The sequence below is a fragment of the Marmota monax genome, unplaced genomic scaffold (genome assembly GCF_021218885.2).
Source record: "Marmota monax isolate L192 unplaced genomic scaffold, Marmota_monax_Labrador192_F-V1.1 WCK01_AAM20220418_F8-fsc00153, whole genome shotgun sequence".
NCBI classification, from domain to species: domain Eukaryota; kingdom Metazoa; phylum Chordata; class Mammalia; order Rodentia; family Sciuridae; genus Marmota; species Marmota monax.
In genome coordinates, this window is record NW_026692146.1 from 1,802,328 (window position 1) to 1,826,475 (window position 24,148).

General features: G+C 45.2%; 1 protein-coding gene across 2 annotated transcripts in view; it reads left to right on the forward strand.

The window, feature by feature from the left end:
- The window catches only part of Cnih3 (cornichon family AMPA receptor auxiliary protein 3), a 112,238-nt gene that overhangs the window by 43,976 nt on the left and 44,114 nt on the right, over window positions 1–24,148 (forward strand). For both annotated transcript variants that reach the window (XM_058571786.1, XM_058571778.1), the window contains exons 2-3: window positions 11,858–11,926; window positions 15,903–15,950. In XM_058571786.1, the coding sequence (XP_058427769.1) occupies window positions 11,858–11,926; window positions 15,903–15,950 (117 nt within the window). The remainder of the gene's footprint in view (window positions 1–11,857; window positions 11,927–15,902; window positions 15,951–24,148) is intronic.

Here is a 24,148-nt window from a genome sequence, read left to right on the forward strand (position 1 = left end):
TTGTGAGTTGAGCTGCTATAAACATTGATGTGGCCGCATCCCTCTAATATGCTGATTTTCCCCCTTTTGTACTTGGAGAAATCAAGGCTGGGAGGGGTTGAACAGCTTGCCCACAGTCACACACATCCATGAGGCAGCGATTGGGTTCCAGTGGAAACCTGCAGACTCAGGTCCTTGGCTAACTGTTACCCTGTGTTGAGCCTTTGACATACTGTAGTTCAACTCCTCCTCATCCTAAGGAGACTTTGTTTCTCTCTGCTCTGAGGCACAGTCTAGGTCTCCTCATTTTGTACTAACTGCAACCAGCTGATGGTTATTATTGCCTTGTTACAGGTGAGGACAGCCTGGAGAAGGGAAGTGCCATGCTCAGGGTCACACAGCTAGGAGATGGCAGGTTGAGAGGTGGCTGAAACGTCCTCCTGGGGCAGGACTCTTCATTCTGCAGAGGCAGCACCTGTCAGGATTGGGGTGGGGGGCACAGGAACAGGGTAGTTCACCTTGTGACGGTGGGAGGAGGGCCCTGTGTTGGAGCAGATATGAGAAGGCTTGGGTTGCCTTTTGGTGGCATTAGATCAGGTAACCATGGGGCCAGATATTGGGGTATTGGTGGACAGGCCAAGCCTGGCTCTTAGAAGGGTGGGAAGGTTTCGCTGTCTCCCTGATCAGTGGCCCTCCTGTACTGAGTCCCAGGGGCTCTGGTCCTACAGGTACTGGCTTTGGAATTAATTGGCCGAGCCTCATCTTTTTGTGGAGCTGCTTCTGGGCAACCCACAGAACAGGGAGTCCTTGCTTATGAGAGGGGACCCTGTTCTTGTGACAGTGACAAGCTGCCCTGTGTGTGCTGTGGGGCAGATGGTGTCAGGACAGGTCTGTTTCTTCTCTGGCCCCATAGGCACCTCATCCCTGGTGATGAGGAGGCTGGTCACTCGCTATCTCCAGCTTATTTTAAGGTAGCTCTCTTCCTAAGATGAGCTCACTGATGGATACCAAAATGTATGACGGTTTCTCATGTGACAGAGGAACCCACTGGGACTATCACTCAGTCATGTTCCTCCAACCAGGCTCCACTGACAAGGGTCCAGCACATCTCAGAGCCCTTGAGTGTCCCTGGTATTAGAGGGTTGTGATGGTTGGTTTTATGTTTTAACTTGGCCTGGCTATGGTGCCTGGATATGTGTTCAAACATGATTCTGAATGTGTCTCTGAAGTGTTTTTAGAAAAGATTAACAAATTAAATAGTCGACTTTGAGTAAAGCAAATCACCCTCCCCAATGGAGGTGGGCCTTGTCCACTCAGTTGAAGGCCTAATAGAAGAAAAGACCAATCTCCCTTGAGCAAGAAAGAACTCTACCAGCAGATGGCCTTTGCACATGAACTACAGATTTTGGAATTCTCAGCCTTCATAATCACTGGAGGCAATTCCTTGAAACAAATCTCTTTATATATCTATGTCTATATCTATATGTCTATCTATAGAAGGTAGATAGATAGATATATCCTATTGACTTTGTTTTTCTGGAGCACCTGATTAACACAGAGGCAAAATGGGATGCGTTTAGGACAAGACTCAGAGCCCTTTTGCTGGTTGGAAGTTTTCTTTCCTTTTCTAGGCTCTTGAGCATATAGGGTTAAGCAGAAAATGTATTTTATTGGGAACCTTTATAAAGCAGGCTTTGGTGGTAGGCCTGCTGTATCATGTCCAGTCTGTCACTCAAATTAATAGGTACACTAATAATTGCTCCTCATCCTACCTTATAAAGACGGTGAAACTATATGCCTTCCCCAACCAAAAAATTGTCAAGATAGAGAGGAGGAGAGGTAAGTTCTGGTTCCAGCTCTGCCCCCATCAGCTAGGTGGCCTTGGACATTCATAGTGGCCTCTTCTTCTCCTTGATGTTTCATTTAGAAAGTGGGGGTCATATCTGTTTGGGATATTAAGTAAAATGAATATAAAATCCACCACATGGAGAGACCCGGGAGAGTTTCAACCACCTATGACTTCCAGTATTGCACTTTTTAGGAAAGGGGGTAGGCAGTGGGTGAAGGGATAGAAATTAATGATGAACATTTTTATATATCATGAAAATCCTTGGTGGCTGAGCAAAGACCTGGAGAAGTGGTTGGTAACTATGTAGAGCCCCAGAGGGGCCTTTGGAGTTTGAAAGCAATGCTGAGATCCTTCTGGGGATGTGGAAGCGATAAAGCACTTGCCTCTGTCAGGTTAGAATTAGTGAACAAGGGGGTTGTAGGTCTCATGTCTGTCTGGTTTCAGATGAAAACTAGGACTGAACATAAGTCACGTGTGTGTTACACCCAACACAATGGCTCCCGTCCCCCATCTTCCCCCTGTCTGTGGGAACTCCAGCGTGGGCTGTGGTTTGAAGGCACAGCTCCTATTGGGACGAGACATGGAGCAGAAGTGAAAAGCAGACCTTTCTGAGTATGGGATGTGGGACTCCCAGGGAGGCTCAGGGTGAGTACAGAAGCTGCTTCCCTGGGGAGGGGACAGCTTGGTTGCTTCATTCTCTCCTTTCACACTTGACATTCTCAGGGGGGCACTGGAAGCTATTCCCTCTAGAGAACATCTTAGATTACGGCAGCAACAGTTTCAGATATTTTGCAAAAGGAGCTCATCTGTTTCCTTTGGGCTGATGTAACCCAGTAACACGAACTAGGTGGCTATGGCAATGGGAATTTTTTTGCCCTCAGAGTTCTGGAGCTGGATGTCTGAAATCTGCCTGATGGCAGGGCCACAGCCACAGGGGAGTCCTTCCCCAGCCTCTTCCTGCCTAACGACTCCTGACCATCCTGCTGTTTCTTGGCTTAGAGCTGCACCACTCCCTGGCCACGTCCCTGGTCACATGGCTTTCCTCTCTGTGTGTCTTTTTCTGACTTTTATAAGGACACTGCCAGTGGATTTAGGGCCCCACTGTAGTATGACCTCATCTTTCTGAATTACATCTGCAAAGACTCTATGGCTCAGTCAGGTCACATTCTGAGGTGCCAGGTGGATGTGAATTTTGAGTCCCTGGCATGGAGAAACCAAGAAAAGGGTCTGCTCTAGGAGGCTCGGGGTTGAACACAGAACTGGCTGAGTCTGAACACAGAGCTAAATCCTTATTGGTAGAGCGAAGTCCTCCAGGCAGAGTTTCTAGGGGACTTGGGGCACGATCCCACCTATTAGAAAACTTTGGTTGCTTTTCTCAAGGCCCAACTGTTCTCTGAGGTAGATCAGCCCAAGTTCATGCTCTGGCTTCCCGAGTCTGACTTGCTGGGATTCGTGACCTCTTTTCACATGGCCTCTGAACACTGAGTTTTCATTTAGGTGTAAGGACCTGAAAGCTGTCACCCACCATCTGTTTCTAAGTCTGCACAATCAGTACTGGTTTCATGCTTCCTGACCTGTGTCATCAATATCCCCCTTGGTCATGACCATGCATCTCTTTTTATTCGAAGGAGGGACCTCAAGCTGCAACTGTACTTAGTCCCACAAGTCAGGTAAAGGCCACATTCCCAGTGGAAGAGAGGGGACTTAATAGCTTCTTGCCACACTGGCCCAGTTTTGAGAGCTGCAGTGGGATACATCCCACCCTGGAGGGGGATTCCAAGCCAGTCCTCGCCCTTGCCCTGATCTCTCACCCCTGACTGTCTGGCCCACCCTTGCTGCTGTCAGTGAACTGGCTTTTCTGGGCTTTACATCTTCCAAGCTTGTTCCCCACCTGGAGCTTCTGCAGGAGAACTTCCTGACCAGGAGCTTTCTTACCCCGACCTTTCCACATCTGACTTCCATGTTCAGGTCTCTTAGCTTCAATGACACCTACCCAGAGCGGCCATTCTTGATCCCTGTTATGGTTTGGATCTTGACTGTCCCCCAGAGGCTCATGGGTTGAAGGCTTGGTTCCCAATGCATCAGTGTTCAGAGGTGGGGCTTTGGGGTAATGACTGGATCCGAGGGGCTCTGGCTCATCCAATGATGGGTATATGATTGAATGACCTGTTGGGAGGTGATAGGAACTGTAGGAGGTGGAGCCTAGCTGGGAGAAGCAGGTCACTGGAGGCATGACCTGGAAGGGTATATTTTGTCCCTAGTCCTTCCTCTTTCTCTTTTGCTTCTGGCCACCATGAAGTGAATGGTTTTCCTCTTACATGCCTTTCAGCCATGATGTTCTGTCTTATCACAGGTCCATAGCAATGAAACCATCTGAACAAGGACTGAACCCACTGAAACTATGAGCCAAAAGAAATATTCTCTTCTTTAAGTTGGTTTTCTCAGGTATTTTGTCACAGCTAATACAATCACCTACCCCATTCTAACGTCTTCATATCACCTATTTTATTTTTGTCACATATGTTACCCTTTCCTGATACTTTTCTCATCTGTTTGTTAATTAGCTCCTCCATCCTTGCCCCTGATTACAACCACTATGATAACAGGGACCTTATCTTCCTCATTGCTGTATTCTAGAGCCAAGAACAGTGCCAGATACATTATGGGCATCTAGTCAACATTTTGGGGGGCATCTTTAGTGGTTCAGTACTTCCTTTCTTGCTTCTGTACGTCAAAGAGGGGTGGCACCGTGAGCTGGATGGAGCAGTAACTGATTCAGGACTCAGAGATCTGGGTCTGTGTGGGTTGTACTTCACTTATCAGGCAATGTGGAGAGTGTCATTCAAACGCTGTGTCTCGGTGTTTCTTGAATTGTATGCTGAGGGAAATCCCATTCAGTCCCCAGAGTTCTTGTGTAGCTCAAACTACTTCACTAAGGTAATGCAACATGAATGCAAGGTAGTGGTATTTCAACCACATAAGATCTTTCCAAAGTAGGAGGATGCTGTGGAGGAAACACTGGAGGAGAAGGTCCCAGGGAAAATCAGTTCTCCTAATGCTACACTCTCTGCTGTGGTATCCCTGGGGAATCATTAGCTAATGGAGGTTGAAGTTGCAACTTCATTTCCTCATCTTCCAGGAGGGCTTTTGCCATAGTACAGCATGACTGTTTGTAGCAAATTAACTAGTTCAGACAAGCGAGGTGACTTTGCATCTCCTAATTATAAATGATTTGGACCTAGAGAACTAAGCATCCTGGGGTGCTTTCTAGCGGGTTTCTAAAATTCCCTGCCTCTTGAGGTGGGTCCAGGCTGCCTCCCCAGTTAGTGTTTGGCATGGAGGTAGTCTGGATTAAGGGCTGACTCCAGCAGTGACTGGCATCCTTCTAGTCCTTGATTGGGCTATAGGGGAATTATGCGTCATGACCTGTGTGTGTGTGTGTGTGTGTGTGTGTGTGTGTGCAGAACAGGCTGAAAGGTTGGGGCAGTGTCTTTGGGGAGGAGTTAGTCTGAGCCTAGCTGAAGCCCAGCGGTTCCTGTGGTGGCTCCCTCTCTATACTTCTCTGTGATTTTCCCTGGACTCCTGGCTGTGCCTCTTCTAGAGGGTCCTGTGTGGCCCTCCATCAGGTGCTGGTGTCTGTCTTTCTCCTCCCTCCATCTTACTGTGGCTCCTGAATTCCCACCCAGAGCCTCACTTTGGTCCCATTTTCTCAGGCTGGGCTGAGCCCCAGGTGGGTCCTGGGTGACCTGGCTAGGACCTTGAAGACCCGTCTCTTGCTTTGTTTCTACTTCTCTGCTGCTGGTGTTTCCAGCCCTTTCTGCGCTCACTCAAACCTCCATCTCAAGAGTCTGGTGAGAAAATAAAGCAGGAAAGACGTCCTCGGAGGGAGAGTGAGATAAACAGAGAGGGAAGCCCTGAGAGCAATACATGAATTGGACAACTTGGATGTGATGGCTGGTTCCTTGAAGCCACAAACAATCAAAGCTCATGTCATAGAAAACATACAACCAGGGCAGTCCTAAATTTATTAAAGAAATTAAACTTGTAGTTTAAATCTTCCCACAGGGAAAACTCTTCTAGAAAAAAGTACAGAAGAAAGTCTTTGTGGTCTTTGAAGTTCTTAGATCTAAATGAATTCTTAGGTCCAGTACCAAAAGTATGGTCCATAAAAGAAAAACTGGTAAAACCAATGATTGTTAAAATGAAAATATTTTGTTCTGAGAAATGCATTTTTTAGAATGAAAGACAAGCCATAGAGGAGAAGAAAATATTTGCAAATTAAATATCTTACAAGAAACTTGTATCTAAAATATATGAAGAACTCTAAAAAAATCATTAATGAGAACACTGATAAATTTTTTTAAGAAATGTCAAATGATTTGAATACACTTCATCAAAGAAGATGCCCAGATGGCAACTAAACCCATGAAAAGATTCTCAGCATCATTTTTCACCAGAGAATGCAAATGAAAACTACAAAGAGATACCTCTAAATATCTAGTGGAATGTTAAACAACCAAAAAACCCAAAACCAACCAAAAAAAAAACACTGATGATAAAAAATTTTGGCTAGGATGCTGGGGAACTGAAACTCTCATCTCTTGCTTGTGGAAATGCAAAATGGTACAGCCACTTTACAAGACAGCTTGTTAGTTTCTTAGAATCTTGAACAGCCCCTTACTTCATGAGCTGGTAATTCCCTTCCGATTTACTCAAGGAAATTAAAAAAAAAAAAAAACAACCCTGACATTTAGACAAAAACCTTTATACACGTGTTTCCAGAAGCTTTATTTATAATTGTCAAAATCTAGAAACAATGCAAACATCCTCTAACAGGTGAATGAATAGTCAACCTGTAGTTCATCTATAGAATGGAATTACTCAGCAGTGAATATTACTATTGATATAAACAACAATGTGGCAGAATCTTGAATACATTAAGTGAAAGAGAGCAACCTCAAAAGCCTACACACTACATGATTCCATTTATGTGACTTTCTGGAAAAGATAAAACTATAGAGGTAGAGAACAGATTAGCAGTTCCCCTGAAAGGGTTTGGGGGTTAGGGACAGGAGAGGAGTTGATTCCAAGGGCAACAGGAGGGCATTTTTTTTTGAGGGGGTGATAGAACCACTCTATATCTTGATTATGCAGATGTTCATATGATTTGTTTTATGTATTTGTTAAGATTTGTGGGAATTTCCACCAAAAAGAGTAAATTTCACTGTAATAAAATTTAAAATAAATTTAAAAACAAGAGTGAGATTTGAAGTGGTCTGATCATCAGCAGTTAGAATTCGCCTATGACTGTCGTCGAAAAATCACTGGGCTGCACTGTGCAGTGGAGTCTCAGAGGACACACTGAGAATCTGTGTGTGCAGCTGGATTAAACCATGCTGACCAGTCCTTGCCCACACTTGGATCTTGCTCACAGTCTGTCCCTGATGCAGGCGGCTTGGCTCCAGGTAGAAGTGTGCAGCACCCAAAGGACGATACTGCTTGTGCTGCCTGTGGCTGCTGTTCTCAGACTCAGGTCAGGAGGTTGGGATAGAGAATCTACTATGAAACAGGACCAAGCAGAGGGTACCTTCCATCTTACTTCTTCAGCTTGCTCTTGGATTATGGGGTGTTTTCATCAGCTTTCTCACCGCCATGACTAAAAGACCCACCAGAACAATTGTAGAGAAGGAAAAGTTTATTTGAGGGCTCACAGTTTCAGAGGTCTTAGTCCATAGAAGGCCGGCTCCATTTCTTGGGGCTCAAGGTGAGGCAGAACATCATGGTGGAAGAGTGTGACAGAGGGAAGCAGCTCACATGGTGATCAGAGAGCAGAGAAAGACTCCACTCTCCAGATACAGAATATCCACTCTCAGCCATCCCCCTAATGAACAGCTTCCTCCGGCCATACCCACCTGCCTCCAGCCACCACCCAATTAATCCCATCAGGGATCAATTCATTGATTAGGTTGAGACTCTGACAACCCAATCCTTTATCCTCTGACCCTCCTTGCATTGTCTCACACATGAGCTTTTGGGGGGCACCTCACCACATCCAAACCATAACATGGGGTTGGCTGCTCATTCTCTGTGTGCTTAGAGGGCTTCTCTTCTCCTTGCTGTATGCATTGGGAGGCAGGACAACAACTGCTTGGGCTTTCGTGTCAATGAGGCCTTGCTTTGAATCCTGGCACCAGAGCTGGGATCGTGGTCAAATCATTTAACCACGTTCAGCCTCCTCCATTTCTTCTTTTCTAAGATGGGGACAATAGTCCCAAACACACACACACACACACAACCCATGACGTGGCCAAAGGATTAAATGATATAAATCACGTGTAGCCCCACACCTGACGTGGTGAGCATGTGATAAATGGCAGCTGTGATTATAGTCATCTTGATTCTATCCCTAATCACATTGTCATAGGACTACCTGTTGACACACTCCTCTCCCACTCTGTATCAGGAACTCGATGAGGGTTGGAGCCATGTCTTGTGGATTTTCATGTCTCCAGTGACTCACCAGCCTAGGGATTGGGTATAGACGATGCTCATCAAGTGACAGGGGGTGCATTAGGGATAGATGCTGGGATGCGATGCTGAGACTGTGTCCTGCCATTGTCCTCACCACCATCAGAAAGCACCCAGGAAGGGCCCTTACCCGATTGGAGTCCACAGGGAGAGAGACATTTCTGGCCTTTCTTTCTCTGCTCCTCCTGGTCAGGTAAGGAACCGAATGGCTGTTTGCTCCCAGCATGTACAAGTGGCCCAGAATCCTCAGTACCTCCTCTCTCTCTGCTTTAAGCACCAGCTACCTTTTTCTATTTAGTCCAGACCCACCTGTATGCACTCACACAGGGACCCGGGCACAGGCACAGGACTGGGATAGGAGTCGTGTGGGTGTGTCTTCAGTCACAGCCACCGTGCGGCCCCCAGCCTCTCTGGGGGAGCTTACCTCTGGTGCACTAACAGTTATAGGGTTCGACAGCTGTTCAGAGACTTGCTTTCAGTGACTGGATGAAAATATGGTGGACTGTCTTATAACTGGATGAGTAATAGCCCAAGGAGTGCGGATGGCAGTCTTGCAGGAATTGGGATGACATGCTTGGGGCTCTGTCCTTGGTCCTGCTTGGTTTACATTGACACCAGGGGGAATGAGGATGTGGATATTGAGGACCTCATGGCTATTAGGATGGTGGTTGGGAGACAGATTGTGTCTCAAAAGATTGGTCTTCTGGACTGAACTGAGTAGGGAGGGGTGAGTCTGGATACAGATCAGTTCCTTTTCTTAGGCTCCTGAATCCTGAATCCTACAAAACAAGGGAAACTGAGTTTAACTCATGCACATGAAAAAAGACTCAGAGTTTTTAGGCATTGTAAATTTAGTATAAAGCTAGGGATGGGATATAAACACACACACACACACACACACACACACACACAGCTAATATGGTGAGGCTGCATTAACAGAGACCTAGGTTTCAAAGCAGAGGAGGTGAGTGATGCTGTTACTCTTCTGTGCCAGCCAACCTCACCTTGGATATGGTTCTGATAGTCACATTTTAGTAGGGACATTTGAAAACTGTCATGTCAGTGGAAGGCAATTTAGCACTAATTTGTGTAAATAACGGTTAGAGAGATTTATCTTGGGAAAGAAAATTGTGCTTGGACCACAGTTAGCTGACAATACTTGAAGGGGTTCTATGTGAAAGAGCATTTGACCCATTCTGTGTGCCTCTGTCCAATGGCGTTTTCTGCAGGGACTGAAATGTCTTATACCTGTGACACTGAATAGCTATTATGCCTAAAACATGATGACAAACTGAATTTTTAATTTAATTTTAATCAGTAAAAATGTGGCTTGTGGCTACTGTATTAGACTGGGCAAAAACTTTAGAGGGCAAATGAAAGAATAGACCAGGGGCCGGCAAGTGTTTTCCTATAAAAAGCAAGACAGGCCATAGAGCCTGAACTCTGTCACTGCAGAGCAAAAGCAATAGAGATTAAAGAATAAATGTGGCTGAGTTCCAATCAAACTTTCTACGGACTCTGAGGTTTGAATTTAATGTAATTTTCACATCACAAAATCTTCTTTTGATTTCTTTTTTCGACTCTTAAAAATGTGAAACCATTCTTAGCTCAGATTCATACAGAAGCAGGTTGTGAGCTGGGTTTGGCCTGCAGACTGTAATTGGCTGACCCCTGCCTCTGACTGTGGTTGGAAGTGTTAGGGGGTCCTATGTCCAGTTGAGGGAGCAAGACATGAAATGAGCATCCTCAGGAAGAGGTGAGTTTCTTGTTACCAAAGAGCCGAAGTCTAGGATGGGCAATTAACTACCTGACAAGGGATGCTATAGAAATGGGTCTTGAATACAATTCGCACTGGCATTTTCCTCTTTCTGTGGACACATTGAAATCAGGATGACCTATGACTGCTTTAAAATTATACTTGCTTTGAAGAGGGAAATTGCTTTCCGTTACTTGCTACTCTCAGCCTCATGTGGCTGGGTTGGTGATACTCGGGGGTGTCCAGCCGGCTTCCTGGCTTCAGCAGCTCTGCCATGTGTTCAGAAATCCCCCCAGGATGTGCCTTAGTTGGTTTTGCCCATTTATGTTCAGTAGGTATGTTAGTCAGCTTGCTTTTTTTTCCCCCCATACCAAGGATTGAACCCAGGGGCGCTTCACCACTGAGCTACCTCCCCATCTCTTTTAATATTTTATTTAGAGACAGGGCCTTGCTAAGTTGCTGAGGCTGGCTTTAAACCTGCAATCCTCCTGTCTCAGACTCCCGAGCTGCTGGGATTTCAGGCATGTGCCACCGAGCCTGGCTTGTTAGTTAGCTTTCTGTCATTGTGACAAAATATCTGAGATAAACAACTTTTAAGGAGGAAAGTTTTATTTGAGCTTCTGATTTCAGGAGTTTCAGTTCATGTTGGTTGGTCTATTGCTTGGGGGCCTGTAGCAACACAGTATATCATGGTAGCAGCATGTGGTGGAGGAGGCTTGTTTATTTCATGGTGGCCAGGAAGAAAGAAAGCAAAAGACAAACAAAAACAAAACCCAGACCAGAAGGGTCTGGGGTCTAATATTCCCTTCAAGGATCTGACTTCTCCCAGGAGGTCCTACCACCTCCCAATAGCACCACAAGCTGGAGACCAAGCCTTTATGGTGTAGGCCTTCGGGGGACACTTCAGATCCAAACGATAGCAATGGAGAGACTTTGCTGAGCATAGTTAAGTCCTCCACTCTCTGAGAGGACACTGCCCTGGCCAAGTACCACTTTTTTTTCTGTCATTTGTGCTGCAGACAAGGAGGGTGGGGTGAGGATGTGGGTTTGAGAGCCTAGTACCTGGATGGGTCATGCCTTATTCTATGACTGGAGAAGCTTCCCTCCATCATTTCCCCTCCAGACACATGGAGAAACCATTGCTCTCTCAGGGGAGTTCTGAGGTTTCTGTTCAGAATGAACTTCAGGGTCAAAGTCTGAAGGACTAAGCTGTGAAGCGTGGACTACCCAGGAGCTGACTGTCCCTCTGTGAACGGTTATCTGGAGACACGGTTCTTTTTCTTCTTATCATCTCTGCTCCGTTGTGCCCCCTCTTTCCCTTTTACTTCTAATTAGCATCTCTGGCCAAATACACAAAAATAAAAAATAAAATAACATAAACATCCCTTCCTGGGAAGAGCTGAAAGTATTTGTTTGAAGTCTTGAATTTTTGTGCCTTTATTAAAATCCTAAGGTGACCCCACCAGGGTAGAGTTGCTCTACATCTTTGCAAAGAACAGGAAACCAAAAAAAAAAAAAGTTTATTTGGGAATATTTTAAACATATACAGTAGATGAAAGAAGATAATCACCCTCACGTGCACATTCCCAGCTTCAACAGTGACCAACTCCTGGCCAGTCTTGAGTTGGTTGCCTGGGCCCACTTCCTGCCTTCGGTGTTATGTGGAAACACAACTCCAGGAAGCTTTTGGGGTGGTGCATCGACTTCCCTGTGTGCTAACATCTTGGTTCTCTGTTCTGTTCCAGATCATTGCCTTTGATGAGTTAAGGACGGACTTTAAAAGCCCCATCGATCAGTGCAACCCTGTTCATGCGGTAAGTTGCAGGTTCTGCTGACCAGAAGGTGGTGTCACCATAGGCCACCCAGGACTTGTGCAGGAGGCTGAGGGTTTTGATGGCAGAATAAGTAAAGAACCCACTTGCTCTGACTCTGCCTCTGTGCCTGGCTTCAGGCTGTTGAGGAGCCTTCTTGCTCTTGAGGTTGCTGAGATATCATGTTAACTGAGTGTGACTGTCCCCATAACTCAGGGGGAGGGTCTGCTGTGTTGTGGCTGCTGGCGTTAGTCTTTTTTGGTTCCTCATCTTTGACCCAAGAAAGAGGCTCCATGTCGGCTAGCATGTCTGCAGTTTATGTGACGCCATGAATGAGTGTCCCCTGATGGAGGTGGGTGCCAGTTTCTTATGGAGGGTGGGCTAATACATGGAGCTCCTAGCCCCACCCCCATCACCAGGAGGGAATTCACGTCAGGTGATTCTGTGGCCTGAGGTCAGCTCACCTCCCACTGGGGAATCAGACGCAGTCTGGTTTCGTTCAGGGCTGGGAAGACACCCTGCCAAAGCACAGAGAGCTTCCAGAGTCTTCCTGCTTGATTTGCTTGCCAGGCCCTGCATGCCTCCCCTCCCTGTGCCCTGGCTGCGCCTTCAATTGGGAGCATCTGCATGAATATGGAAAAAGAGGCCTGGGGCAGGGAGAAGGGGAGATGTCATTTCTGTCAGGTGGCCATGGGTCTTGGCTGTTTGCTTCTCTGGTCAGTGAAGCCCATGTCCCAGAGGCCAAGGATCAAGAGCATGTGGCCAGAACCTTTTCCAAATGTATTCCAGACCAGCACTGCTGCCTTCAAAGAAGGGAGCATGCACTGTATCTCTTAATCCAGATTCACTGGCTCTGTGTTTGAAGATCCTTCCAGCCATGGTTTCTAGTGTGAGGATGAGTTTTCGTGTGTCTGAGTAGCTCTGCTGAGTTTTCAGTCAGAAACTGTAGAGAGAACCAGGGTCTCTACCAGTGTGATTCCATTTTAACCTGGGAAGGTTATGGTGTCATTCTTTAGTAACAGGGACAAAAAAGTCTCTTCTCAGCTTTAGGACTCCTAAAGAAGGTTTTGCTCTTGAGAAGGTCCCAAATGACATGTGGTGGGACCCAGCTTCAGATCTCCCTCTGTCAAGTTAAGGGTCACTTCTGGAATTGTAATTTTGCTTTGAGTCTTTGCTGTGCCAGGAGCTTTATATACATCACTGTAATCCTGGCAGCAGCTCTGCCAGACGGATCCCATTTCCCCAATCTCTAGTTCATAAGGCTGAGTTTCTTATCCAAGGACTCAGCTCATGGGTGGAGGAGCCAGGTCTTGACCCTAGGTGTTCTGACCACTACTCCATGCTGTCCCTTTAAGAAGCTTGGTTTTGTCGTCTCTGAGGCCTCCTTTGGCACCACAGTCTTTGATTCTACGAAATAGAGCCAAACCCTTTCGAAGTCGACTGTGTAAAGTAAACATGACAGTATCTTTAAGATTCACTTGAAAATTTAGTGTCTTTCGTAAAAGTCATAATCATTAAAATCCATTTTGTTTTTAATCTGCTGGCCTTACCCTCCATCCTCCCATGAGAACTTGGGTCGGTCGGGCCTGGAACTGTTTCACCCGGGGTCTCATGTCTTTTTTGGATGTTGTGGGTTTGGCACCAACATCACACACCTGGCTTGTCAATATCTACCAGGTGCACAGAGCAGCTCTAATTTAATAGAGAGGGCACCTCCATGTCGGGATGCCAGGGGAGTGGAGAGTTTGCTTTCCTACCTCTCATTTGGACTCAAAAAGGAGTTTATGGGGGCTTGGGATCAGTGGTAGACGCTTGCTTAGCGTCTGTGAAGCCCCGGGTTTTATCCCTAACACACACACACACACACACAGAGCAAGCAGCTTACTTACAGCTTTATTTATGAATGAGTCAATGCTTACTTCAAGAAGAAACCTGACCTTTCCACTCTTCCATCATGGAGATTGCATGCTGGGTTTCAGGTGGTTGGTGAAACCTTGAGGTGTTTCTGCAGAGCCCTTGTCCAGTCCACCATGGCAAGTTCCATAGTTTAGACAGAAGAAAGAAAATCAGGACTGGTCTAAGCTCCAGGGGCTTCCATGAAAGGCCAATGTGAGAATAGAACTTGCACACAGTAGGCTTCAGTAACTATTTGTTGATAAAAAGGGATGAATATTGAAAGATGAAGTTGTGTGGCATAATAGCTGGATCTCAGCTCATTATTTATTTGATCTGCTTTTTCTTTTTTTTTTTTTTTTGTGTGTGGTTCTAGGAATAGCACTGAGCCTGTTGCATGCTAGGCAAATGCTCTGCCGCTGCGTTCCACCCCCGACCCTATTTTTTAATTTGAAAATTAGTTAATTAATTTTAATTTTTAAATTCCTAGTATAGCTATACTTCAAGTTGGTTAACAAATTAATTAAGGCGCCAGGGCTTTTCAAAGCCCAAGCATCTCACAGGGGAAGATACTCTTATCTAGGATTAAAAACAACAAAATAACATAAAAACCCTAAATGGAAAAGCATTAGACATGTTTCCCAGTTCTTGCAATGTTACTCCCTGGCAGGAAATGAAATGCTTGGTAGATCTCATTGAACTCATCGCACACTAAAGAACCCTCATAGAAGCCTTTCTGTCTCAGAGTTTGAAAAAGCACTTCACTGGTTGGTGACTCCAGCCCTGGAAGGACTTGAGTGGCAAATACTTTCTGATCTCTATGATGATCTCATTTCTCAATGAGGACAAGCAGCCCATTTGATGTTTACTCCTCCTCCTTCTCTTTCTTTTTCTTTTTTGCAGTCCTGGGGCTGGAACCCAGCGCCTTGCTCATGCTGAGCAAGCACACTACTACTGAGCCACACCCCCAACTCCCATTTGGATTTTAGATGCCCAAAAGATCCATATATTGTTGGGCTTCTGTTGGACCTGCCCCCTCTTAGAGGGGGTGGAACAGAAGAGGTGTGTTCTGTTTGGCTCCTTGTTTTTCAAGGTTTCCTTTCCTGTCATTTTGAAGTAATGAGAAATGTCATCCTTTAGGGTCTCTGACTTGAGAGTGTATCCAGGAGCTAGTGTGTGCCCTGTAGCAGCCTCTTTTGGACACGTGTGTGCACTCTTGCCCACGTGTGTGTTGAGAAGGATGTGACCTATCTTCCTAGACGCATGGACACTAATCTGTCCTGATGTGGGCTCCTTCCTCTGGGCGTACAGGCTGCACAGGAATCACTATATTTATGATTCAATTAGGGAAATTGAAGTGTCCCAGCCACCTGTCCTCTGCAGATCCACGAGGCTCTCATTACCATTACATCTACAGCAACCAAATTGCCTTGGTAATGAAGCGCCGGGAGATGCCGCAGCTGTGTTCAGCGTGGCTTCAGAAACAGGAAAGTCACTGCAGGAAAAGGAAGCACTTAGCACGTGCTGTGGGCAGCATCACCTGCCCAGCCTCAGGACATCTTCTCTTGGCTTTGAGCCAGGCTTCCAATATGGACTTGACTTCTGGAAAAGTCTTAGTCCGGGGGCACTGTGGATGTCTAATCATTGCCAGGTTGCTCCCTCCGAGTACACTCACTTTAGAAAAAAAAAGCAATGGGGGTAGAACTTATTTGCCTTAAACATTAATGGGTGCACCTATGCTCTTGGTGACCTAAGCGGGGCATCCTTCCTGGGCTTTAGGATGCTCGGTGAGCATGTGACGTCCACTCTGCAGTTGGACCATCTGATGAGTACATGCAGGAAAAAATATGCTGGGCTGGGAGGGATGCTGAGCCCATGCCGTTTGCTGTTAGAGCAAATGACTATGACAAGGAGATGGAAATTCTGTTAGAAAAAGCCACTGGGTGGGAACCCGTGGGCCGTGTGCCCAGGAAGGATCTCTGGTGGGTTCTGCTTCCTCCACTGGGTTGGATTGTATGGGCTTCTCAAGTGTTTTCAGCAGGACCTCTAACCTACTATCTCCTTTCTCTCCTGTGCATCCTGATAGAGGGAACGGCTGAGGAACATCGAGCGCATCTGCTTCCTTCTGCGAAAGGTCAGTGTGGTGCTCCATGTGGGAGGATGGAGGATTACAGAGTGGTGGGTGGGATCCTCAATGAAAGAGGCTGGTGAGACTCAGTGTCTGCCCCCGTGCTGTCTACCCGAGAAGGCCAATGGCAGCCTGGGAGGAGGAGGTGGGAGCTAGCCATCAGTTCTTGGAAACCACCAGAACCAAGAGGAGCTAATTAAAAGGGGTGGCCATCAATCAAAGTGTCAGGAAGACACTGGATATTTGCAAGTGCCCTCTGGTTGGATTTAGAAGGTCTTTATTTTTGAATGATGATGGATGGCATTTACAGCAGCTGTTGCCTCCTAGCCTTTGTTCCAGTCTGGTGCTGGGCTCACGAACACTCCCTCCTGACTTAGGGATGTCTTTAACTGGGATGTTGGGTTGCTTTTGAGGTTTCAGCTTGTCATTCAGCTTTCAGCTTTGCAATTTGATTGACAGGATCATTGGGAGTGTTGGAGGGGTGGAATGGGGAGGTATTATTAAACGGGGAACCACGCCATTCAAAGAGTTGCTCTGAATGGATGGGCAGTAGACCTCAGCTGCCCTAAACTCATTCTGCAAGTGTGCGTGTGTATGCACAGCTCAAGCTGGGTGTTTAGCACACTCCATCTGCAGACCCTGTCATTCTCTAGTTAGGGAAGTGTGTCAGCAAAATTTAGAGAACAGGAACTTGCAGGTGAAATAAGCAGTGTCCATGTCCTTGAGCCAAAGAACCTCCCTGACCTCTGTACTGAGTGGACAACCATAGGCCCTAGGAAACCACCTGTCTACCCAAATGGAGTTTTTTGAGACTTATGTGGATAGAAGAAAAAAACCAAGTGCTAGGCCAACACTGACAGAAGGGAAAATTTTTTTTGCAAGGTATTGAAGGGTTTTTTTTTTTTTTTTTTGGATTTCAGTAATGATACCTTTCATTGGGAGAGAGAACATAATCAAGAAGCCGATTATTTTTCTAGCTAATTACTTGTCCTTTAATGTTTTCTAAGAAGCTCAGCATGTTAGAATTCCATATCTTGTATGTCACAGTGGGAAAGTGTGCTCAGATAAGACATGCATTTGAAAATATTAGTGATCCAAGGAAAAAAGAATGATTAAGAAAATAACATATAATTTGAATCATGAATATGTAAATCACTTTCCTAGATAATGCTGTAGTCAACTTATAACCTGTTCCAGCCATCACTTCCATCGTCTCTAGTTTGCTCTTTAAGACTGACCTGTAAGTGGCATGGACTGGATCAAGATAAAATCAAAGGTTTGTTTCTCAGACTCCCATGCTTCCTTTTGTTTCCTCCCTGTATTTTCTGGCAGAGTGACAATCTGTATCCATGCTAAGTAGCCTTGTTCATACTTCTATATTGCTGGTCTTGGGCTCTGGCCAGACAGCAGACAGTGGCCTGTGGCTGTCTTTGCCAAGGTTCTGTTGTCCACAGCCTTAGAGTCCTGGACTTCTCTAAGGTCAGTGCCAAGGATACAAGAGCAAGCAAATTATGCAAGAATTAGCATTGCCTTTTGCTCGTTTGCATACAGTTTGCATAAGTTTCTAGGCATTTTACTCCAGGAAACATGGTACTCCAAGAACCTTTTCCCATTTTTTTTTTTTTTTTTTTGCCCTTCCTCTCCTATGCTACTACCACTGGTTCTGTGAGATTTAACACAATCGCTGCTCATCATAGTGGAGAATACCAGAGAGAGTAGTTCAGGGTAGACATCAGAGGGCATGAAGCCCTGACTTCAGGAATGCAGGTGATAATCACTCCTTCTAGTGCTTCATGGTTTTCTAACTTGAAGCAGAAACAAGCCACATGCCTACAGCTTTATTCCTTCAAGGAATCTTTCTCCTACTTATTTTCTTGTCAGAAGCATGTCTGTTTTCTTACAGTTCGATTGTTAGTTCTTCACCTCTGTGTCTCTGTGCCCTGGATACCTGAGACCATTTTCACTGACCATTTTCCTTTCTAAATGTAATTTCTTTCTTTCTTTTTTTTAAAAGATAGATAGATAGAGAGAGAGAGAGAGAGAGAGAGAGAGAGAGAGAGAGAATTTTAATGTTTATTTTTTAGTTTTTGGCGGACACAACATCTTTGTATGTGGTGCTGAGGATCGAACCCAGGCCGCACGCATGCCAGGCGAGTGTGCTACCGCTTGAGCCACATCCCCAGCCCCTCTAAATGTAATTTCAACTTGTTGGTGCTACTGATCGTCTGGCCATTGGCATCTTGCTATAGCTCACATGCTCTTTAGCTTAATTTGGTAACTTCTTGTACTGTGTTCTCACAAATGCATTTAGGTACAGGGCCTGTCCTCTGTCTCCTTCCACCAGAATGCCAATTCTGGAAGGTCAGTGATTTTGTTTAGCTCACTGTCACATCTAGTGACATAGAATGTAGAACAGTATGTAGCCTATTGAAGATGCCCAATAAATATTTATTAAGTGAATCAAATCAGTGCTGCTTCAAGCACTTGTGCAATCTAAATAAATCCTTCTTCTTGGGAACACTGGGATAGTCAGTAGTCTTTTCATTTCTTCATTTCTGGGGTGTCCATGACATAGTAAAATTTACGTATTTTACTATGTTTACTAGCTGCATACAGTCTGAATTTTAAAATCAAATTTAACTCAAGATTGTGTTCAGTTTTGACATGGAAGAGCTCCAACCTACAGATCCTCCTGGCCCTTTCCTTTCCTCGATGTGTATGCCCTGAACCCTTTCTTTAGTCTGTGTTTAATCTTCCTAATATCTTCTCTCAGCCTTCAGACCCAAAGGGTGGGGGTAAAGCCTGCAAACTTTGGCTGCTCACACATCCTGTCTGTGCCCTTATTATCTGTGCAATGTATGGTGTGTGCCTCAGTGTGACTCTCAGTGGGGATAGCAATCCCAGTACCCCCTTAAGGAGTTGTTGGGAAAACTAAATAAGATAAAATATATGCACAGCACATAGGTGCTCAATACATACTAAATGTTAATGTTAATGTCCTGATCCTTTATTCCTGCCTGAAACACTTTTTAATATTCCCATGCCCACATTTGTTGCTGAAGGGGGTTGAGATTATCTGTGGCTGGTGGTGTTCCCCGCAGCGCCACTCATTTCCATAGATGAGTGTCATGTGATGTTCCAGCAGCATCCCAAAGGTGGGATGGCCTGGGCCTCCTCCTTCTGTCTCTCTTGTTTTAAATGTCTCCTCCTGTCTCTCCTGAGTTGAGAACCCCAAGCTATGGGCACGAATTGGGGATGGTGGGGAGGTTTCATGGGTCTAGTTAGCATCACCACCTTCTGGGAACTGTACCTTCCAAGAAATTTCTTGGAACTAGTCTCCCAAACACCCCAGAATGTGATGCATCTCAGCAGCTGATTGTTGTTAAACCACCTCCTCAGCTTTCTCTGGAGAAAGGAAGGGATTTTCAAAGTGGATCCATTTTTAGCTCTATAATTATCAGAAAATGTGTTCCTTGGGTAATTGTCTGAACTGCAGGATGCTGGTGTCGACTTGTGCTTATGATTCATTTTTTCTGTAGCAACAGCCACTTGCTTCGTGCAAAGCTGTCCCCACCAGGGCCTGTCGTAAGGTCTGTGGGCTGCTATAAAGTACGGGTTTGGGAGCGGGACGCATCGTGGAAGGTTTGATGGATGTTTTTAGGCACATAAGGGGTTCTTGCGGGGCGAGACTGCCAAGGGGCCTCCTGTTGCATTTGCAAGTTGAGGGAATGGTTCCAGGGAAGGAGCTGAAGTGCAAGTCCAAATGAGGGGCAGGAGAAACTTGCTTTAAGCTGTGATGATCAAACCTTGGCATTGGTTGCCCTGAGGGAAGGGGGGTGGCTAGGAAATGCGCACACTCCTTAGACCAAGTCAGATGAGCTCATGGCTCTGAGATGATTTGAGCTAGACTGAGCATGCCCAAGTGGGGGACAGCCTTATTGTCTAGTTGGGGATGTCCCTTTTTGCTTGACAATTCTGGGGTTCTCTACAACGTGTCCCAATTTCTCCAAGAATGTATCTGGTCTCACTGCAGATTTTTCTGGCATTCATGGGTAGAAGAAGGTCTCGTGGAGGATATTTTTCATTCTCCCATTAAACGTTCTTATGGAGACGTGGAGGGGGAAGAGGAGGAGGAGCCAGTGAGAATCAGGAGTTGAGATCACTGGGAAGGATAGAAGCAGGGGGCAGGTGCTCCAGGTTTGATGCTGGAAAGGACACAGTGGTGATAAGTCCTCAGGTGCTCCCACTAATGGCCACCTATGCCTGTCGCCCTTTTGAGCCATGCCCCTGTGGTAGAAAGGGGTCATATAGTGAAGCTGTGAGGAGCTGCCTGCATCCACTGCAAAAATTCCATAGTGTGGTTCTAAAAGCAGCCGTCAGAGGGGACGACGGGAAAGAGATGTTGACACTTTCACAGTGAAAAGTCAGTTCTGTTCAGTGAGATGATCGCATGGCTAACCCATTGATGTGAGGAGGATAAGAGGCATGGGGAGCTCCCCTGAGCAGATCCAGGGCTCAGAGCCATGCCCACTAGCTCTGGTGAGCCCATGGATCCTTTAGACGTGCGCAAGTATAAGGGACTGGTGTTTTAAGGCACTGGATTTTGTAGTGAGTTATTATATAACATTATTGTGGCAATAGCTATATTAGTCAGCTTTCTGTCACTGGAGAAGACCTGAGGTAGTTAACATCTAAAGAGAAAAGGGTTATTTTGACTCATGGTTCTGGAGTTCAAGATTGAGTGGCTCCATATCTTTGGGCTTCCAGCAAGGGCAGCATGTCCTGGCAGGATCACGTGGAGGGGTGAACCACTCATCTCATGAGCCAGGAAACAAGAGACAGAGAAGAGACAGGGTCCTGAAATCCCCTTCAAGGGCACACCCCCATGACCTGAGGACTTCCCGTTAGGCCCCATCTTCTAAATGTTCCACCACCTCTGAATAGCACCACCCTGGGACCAAACCTTTAACACTTGGGCCTTCGGGGAACTGTCAAGGTCCAAACTATAGCAATGGTAAACTTGGTATCATTAGCATGTGCCACTTTTATAAGGGGGAACATCTTTATTTTTAAAGCAATGTTATGTTATGTTATGACAAAGTTCAGTCATTTGTTGATTCTATAAATTTATAAATAGATGGGTTTAAATTCCATCCCAATTTCTTTGACCTAAGTAGGAGCTACTAAATGCATTTCTATACCAGAACCAGAACCTCAAGAAAGATCCATGTTCTTCTGGTTGTACATGATGTAAAATCACACCAGTTGTGTAGTCATATATGTACATGGGGTAATAATGTCTGATTCATTCTACTGCCCTTCCTATTTCCATACCCTCCCCTGCCTTTACTTCTCTCTACCTAGTGCAAAGTAACTGTATTCTTCCCTAGCCCTATCCCCCCTTATTGTGAATTAGTATCTTCATAACAGAGAAAATATCTGGACTTTGGTTTTTTGGGATTGGCTTATTTCACTTAGCACGGTATATTCTCCAGCTCCATCCATTTACTGGCAAATGCCATAATTTCAAGGCAGAAGAATGAGAAACTATACTCCATTTAGGTATGATGTGTCAAAGTGCATTCTACTGTCATGTATAATTAATTAGAACAAATAAAAAAAGAAAGTGCTATAAAGTAAAAAATCTATAAGCAAAAAATGGATAGTTTTATATTATGTGAATTTTGCTTCAATCAAAGTAACATTTTGAGCATGCAATTAATTAATGCCTAGTTAACAGACTGCTTGCATGATAGTAGGCATTCATTGAGAAAAATAAAGAAAGAACAAAAGAAAGAACAAACGAACCATGTTGCTTTGGTGCATAATATTTGTCATGCATTAACTATGTAAGAATGGGGAAGATGGCACCTTCTCTCTAGCTACAGCATTCCTTGCCACAAAAGTTATTGCGATTGTCTTGGTTTCAAAGCTGTTGGTACAGTCTTCCTGCAGGGCTCTGGAGGGAAGGGAGTATTTTAAAGGCAAGACATAATTCAGTAAAAAGGGACACATAAATTCAGAGGCAGTTGTGTGGAATGCCTAGAGAGACCATCCCTGATGCAGAGAAGTCTTCCAGATTAGAATTCTCTTTCCTTGGGGTATTTCTACACCGTGACAATAATAATAGCTGTTTACATTTCTTGAGTGACTACTGTAATCTTTAAAAGTAGTAACTCTTTTTTTTTTTAAATAAAAACATGCAGTTTTTTATTAGTAGTGAGATTTAACACTTTTGGCTTTGTCATGTTTTTTTTTTATTGGTTGTTCAAAACATTACAAAGCTCATGACATATCATCTTTCATACATTTGATTCAAGTGGGTTATGAACTCCCATTTTTGCCCCAAATACAAGATGTGGCTCAAGCGGTAGCGCTCTCACCTGGCATGAGTGTGGCCCAGGTTCGATCCTCAGCACCACATACAAACAAAGATGTTGTGTCTGCCGATAACTAAAAAATAAATATTAAAATTCTCTCTCTCTCTCTTTAAAAAAATAAAAAGAGCTAATCTTATAAAAAAAAAGTAGTAACTCTTTTAATCCCCAGAAATATCCTAAAAGTAGTCTCTATTAATGGCCCCACTGAACAGTTAAGGAAATTGAGGTATAGAGGTTAGTATGTGTCCCAGGGTCTCACAGTTCAAAGTGGTAGATCTGGGATCTGAAGGAGAGATGATCTGATAAGACTCCACATTTTTTTATTTTATTTATTTTTATGTGGTGCTGAGGATTGAACCAGTGCCTTACATGTTCTAGACAAGGGCTGTACCACCGAGCTACAACCCCAGCCCAACAGCCCACATTTTAAATCTCCACATTATGGAGGAAATTATTGGTTCTCTTTGAAACACACTCCCTAGGGACCACCACTACAGGAATACGGCTCAGCTATTTTAAAGGGAAGATACAAATCCTGAAAGCCACCTATGGCCTCAGGGACCATATCTTATTCTTTACTCACCACTGATGGGACCAAGTGGATTCCTTTAAGCCTCCTTTCTAATTCTCTTTAACTTCTTGGTAGGATAGTTCACCCCTGAAGGGAATGTTTAAGAAAAGTAAAAATATCCTGGAACAAAACTTGCAACTGGTTCAGACACCATGTCTCATGTATAATTTATTTTCAGATGCTTTCTGAGGCAGACTCCTTGTTAGTCAGAGGGAAAGGTGGAACATTTTCCTCTCTGAGTAAATAGCAGTGCTGTCATGGGGTTGCTGAACCGGAAGCTGGCGGGGGCCAGAGACTGGGCCTGTCCTCACTTCACTTCTCTCCCAGGGCTGCAGCAGGGGACATGAAGGGCTTGTCGAACAAGTCCCTAACAAGTAAGAGGGCACTGGCTTTTCACGGCTATCTAGATAGCTGCTGGGTCCTCTCCTTCTGTTGCCACCACTGTAAGGCATCAAATCAGCTCACCACAAATGCCATGTTGTGTTTCTCATGAGTCCAGGGTCATCTGGTTGGTTCTGTGGGCCTTGGCTTGGGCCAGGGGTAGAGGAGCATTCTTCGGGTCTCTGCTGGGGCTCATTTGTATATCTGGTGGTCAGATATATAAATTAGCTAATCTAGTTTGGCCTCTGCTGGGATATTGGCCTCTGCTACACATCTCAACCTCCTGTGGCCACCCCAGGCTTGTTTCTACTTCATAGAGGAGAAGTGGAAAAGCACAAGAGATTTTTTTTTCAAGCTTCAGTCTGCATCAAATCTACTAGTGTTCTGTTGGCTGAAGCAAGTCATGTGACCGTGCCCAGGGTCTGAGTGGGAGGGGCTACACAGTTACAGGGCAAATCATATAAAGAGTCTTGAGGGAAACATTGGTGTCCTTATTGTGGAAATTCACCTTCTAGCATAGCACCAGGAGGCAACCAACAGAGCCTGCCATTCTTTTCTATGTGTCCTTAGTGGACCTGGTAGTGTCTAGTCTTTTGTACATTAGAGTCCCTTGTGGAGCATTTTCAACACACATCTGCTGAAGACCCACATCCAGCAAGTTCTGTTCCAGGAAGTCTTGGAAGGATCTAGGTATCGGTATTTTGAAAAAGTCCCATGGGTAGCCAGGGTAGGGAGACCATGATGGATGATTGGAATGTCTGGTGGATGTTCTGGTGATTCATAAGCAGCTCCCAGAAAAGCTCCCTGTGGCCTGGAGAGTTAGATCTGTTGAGGGAGAAAGGAAAAGAAGAGCTTCAACCAAGAGAAGCTGA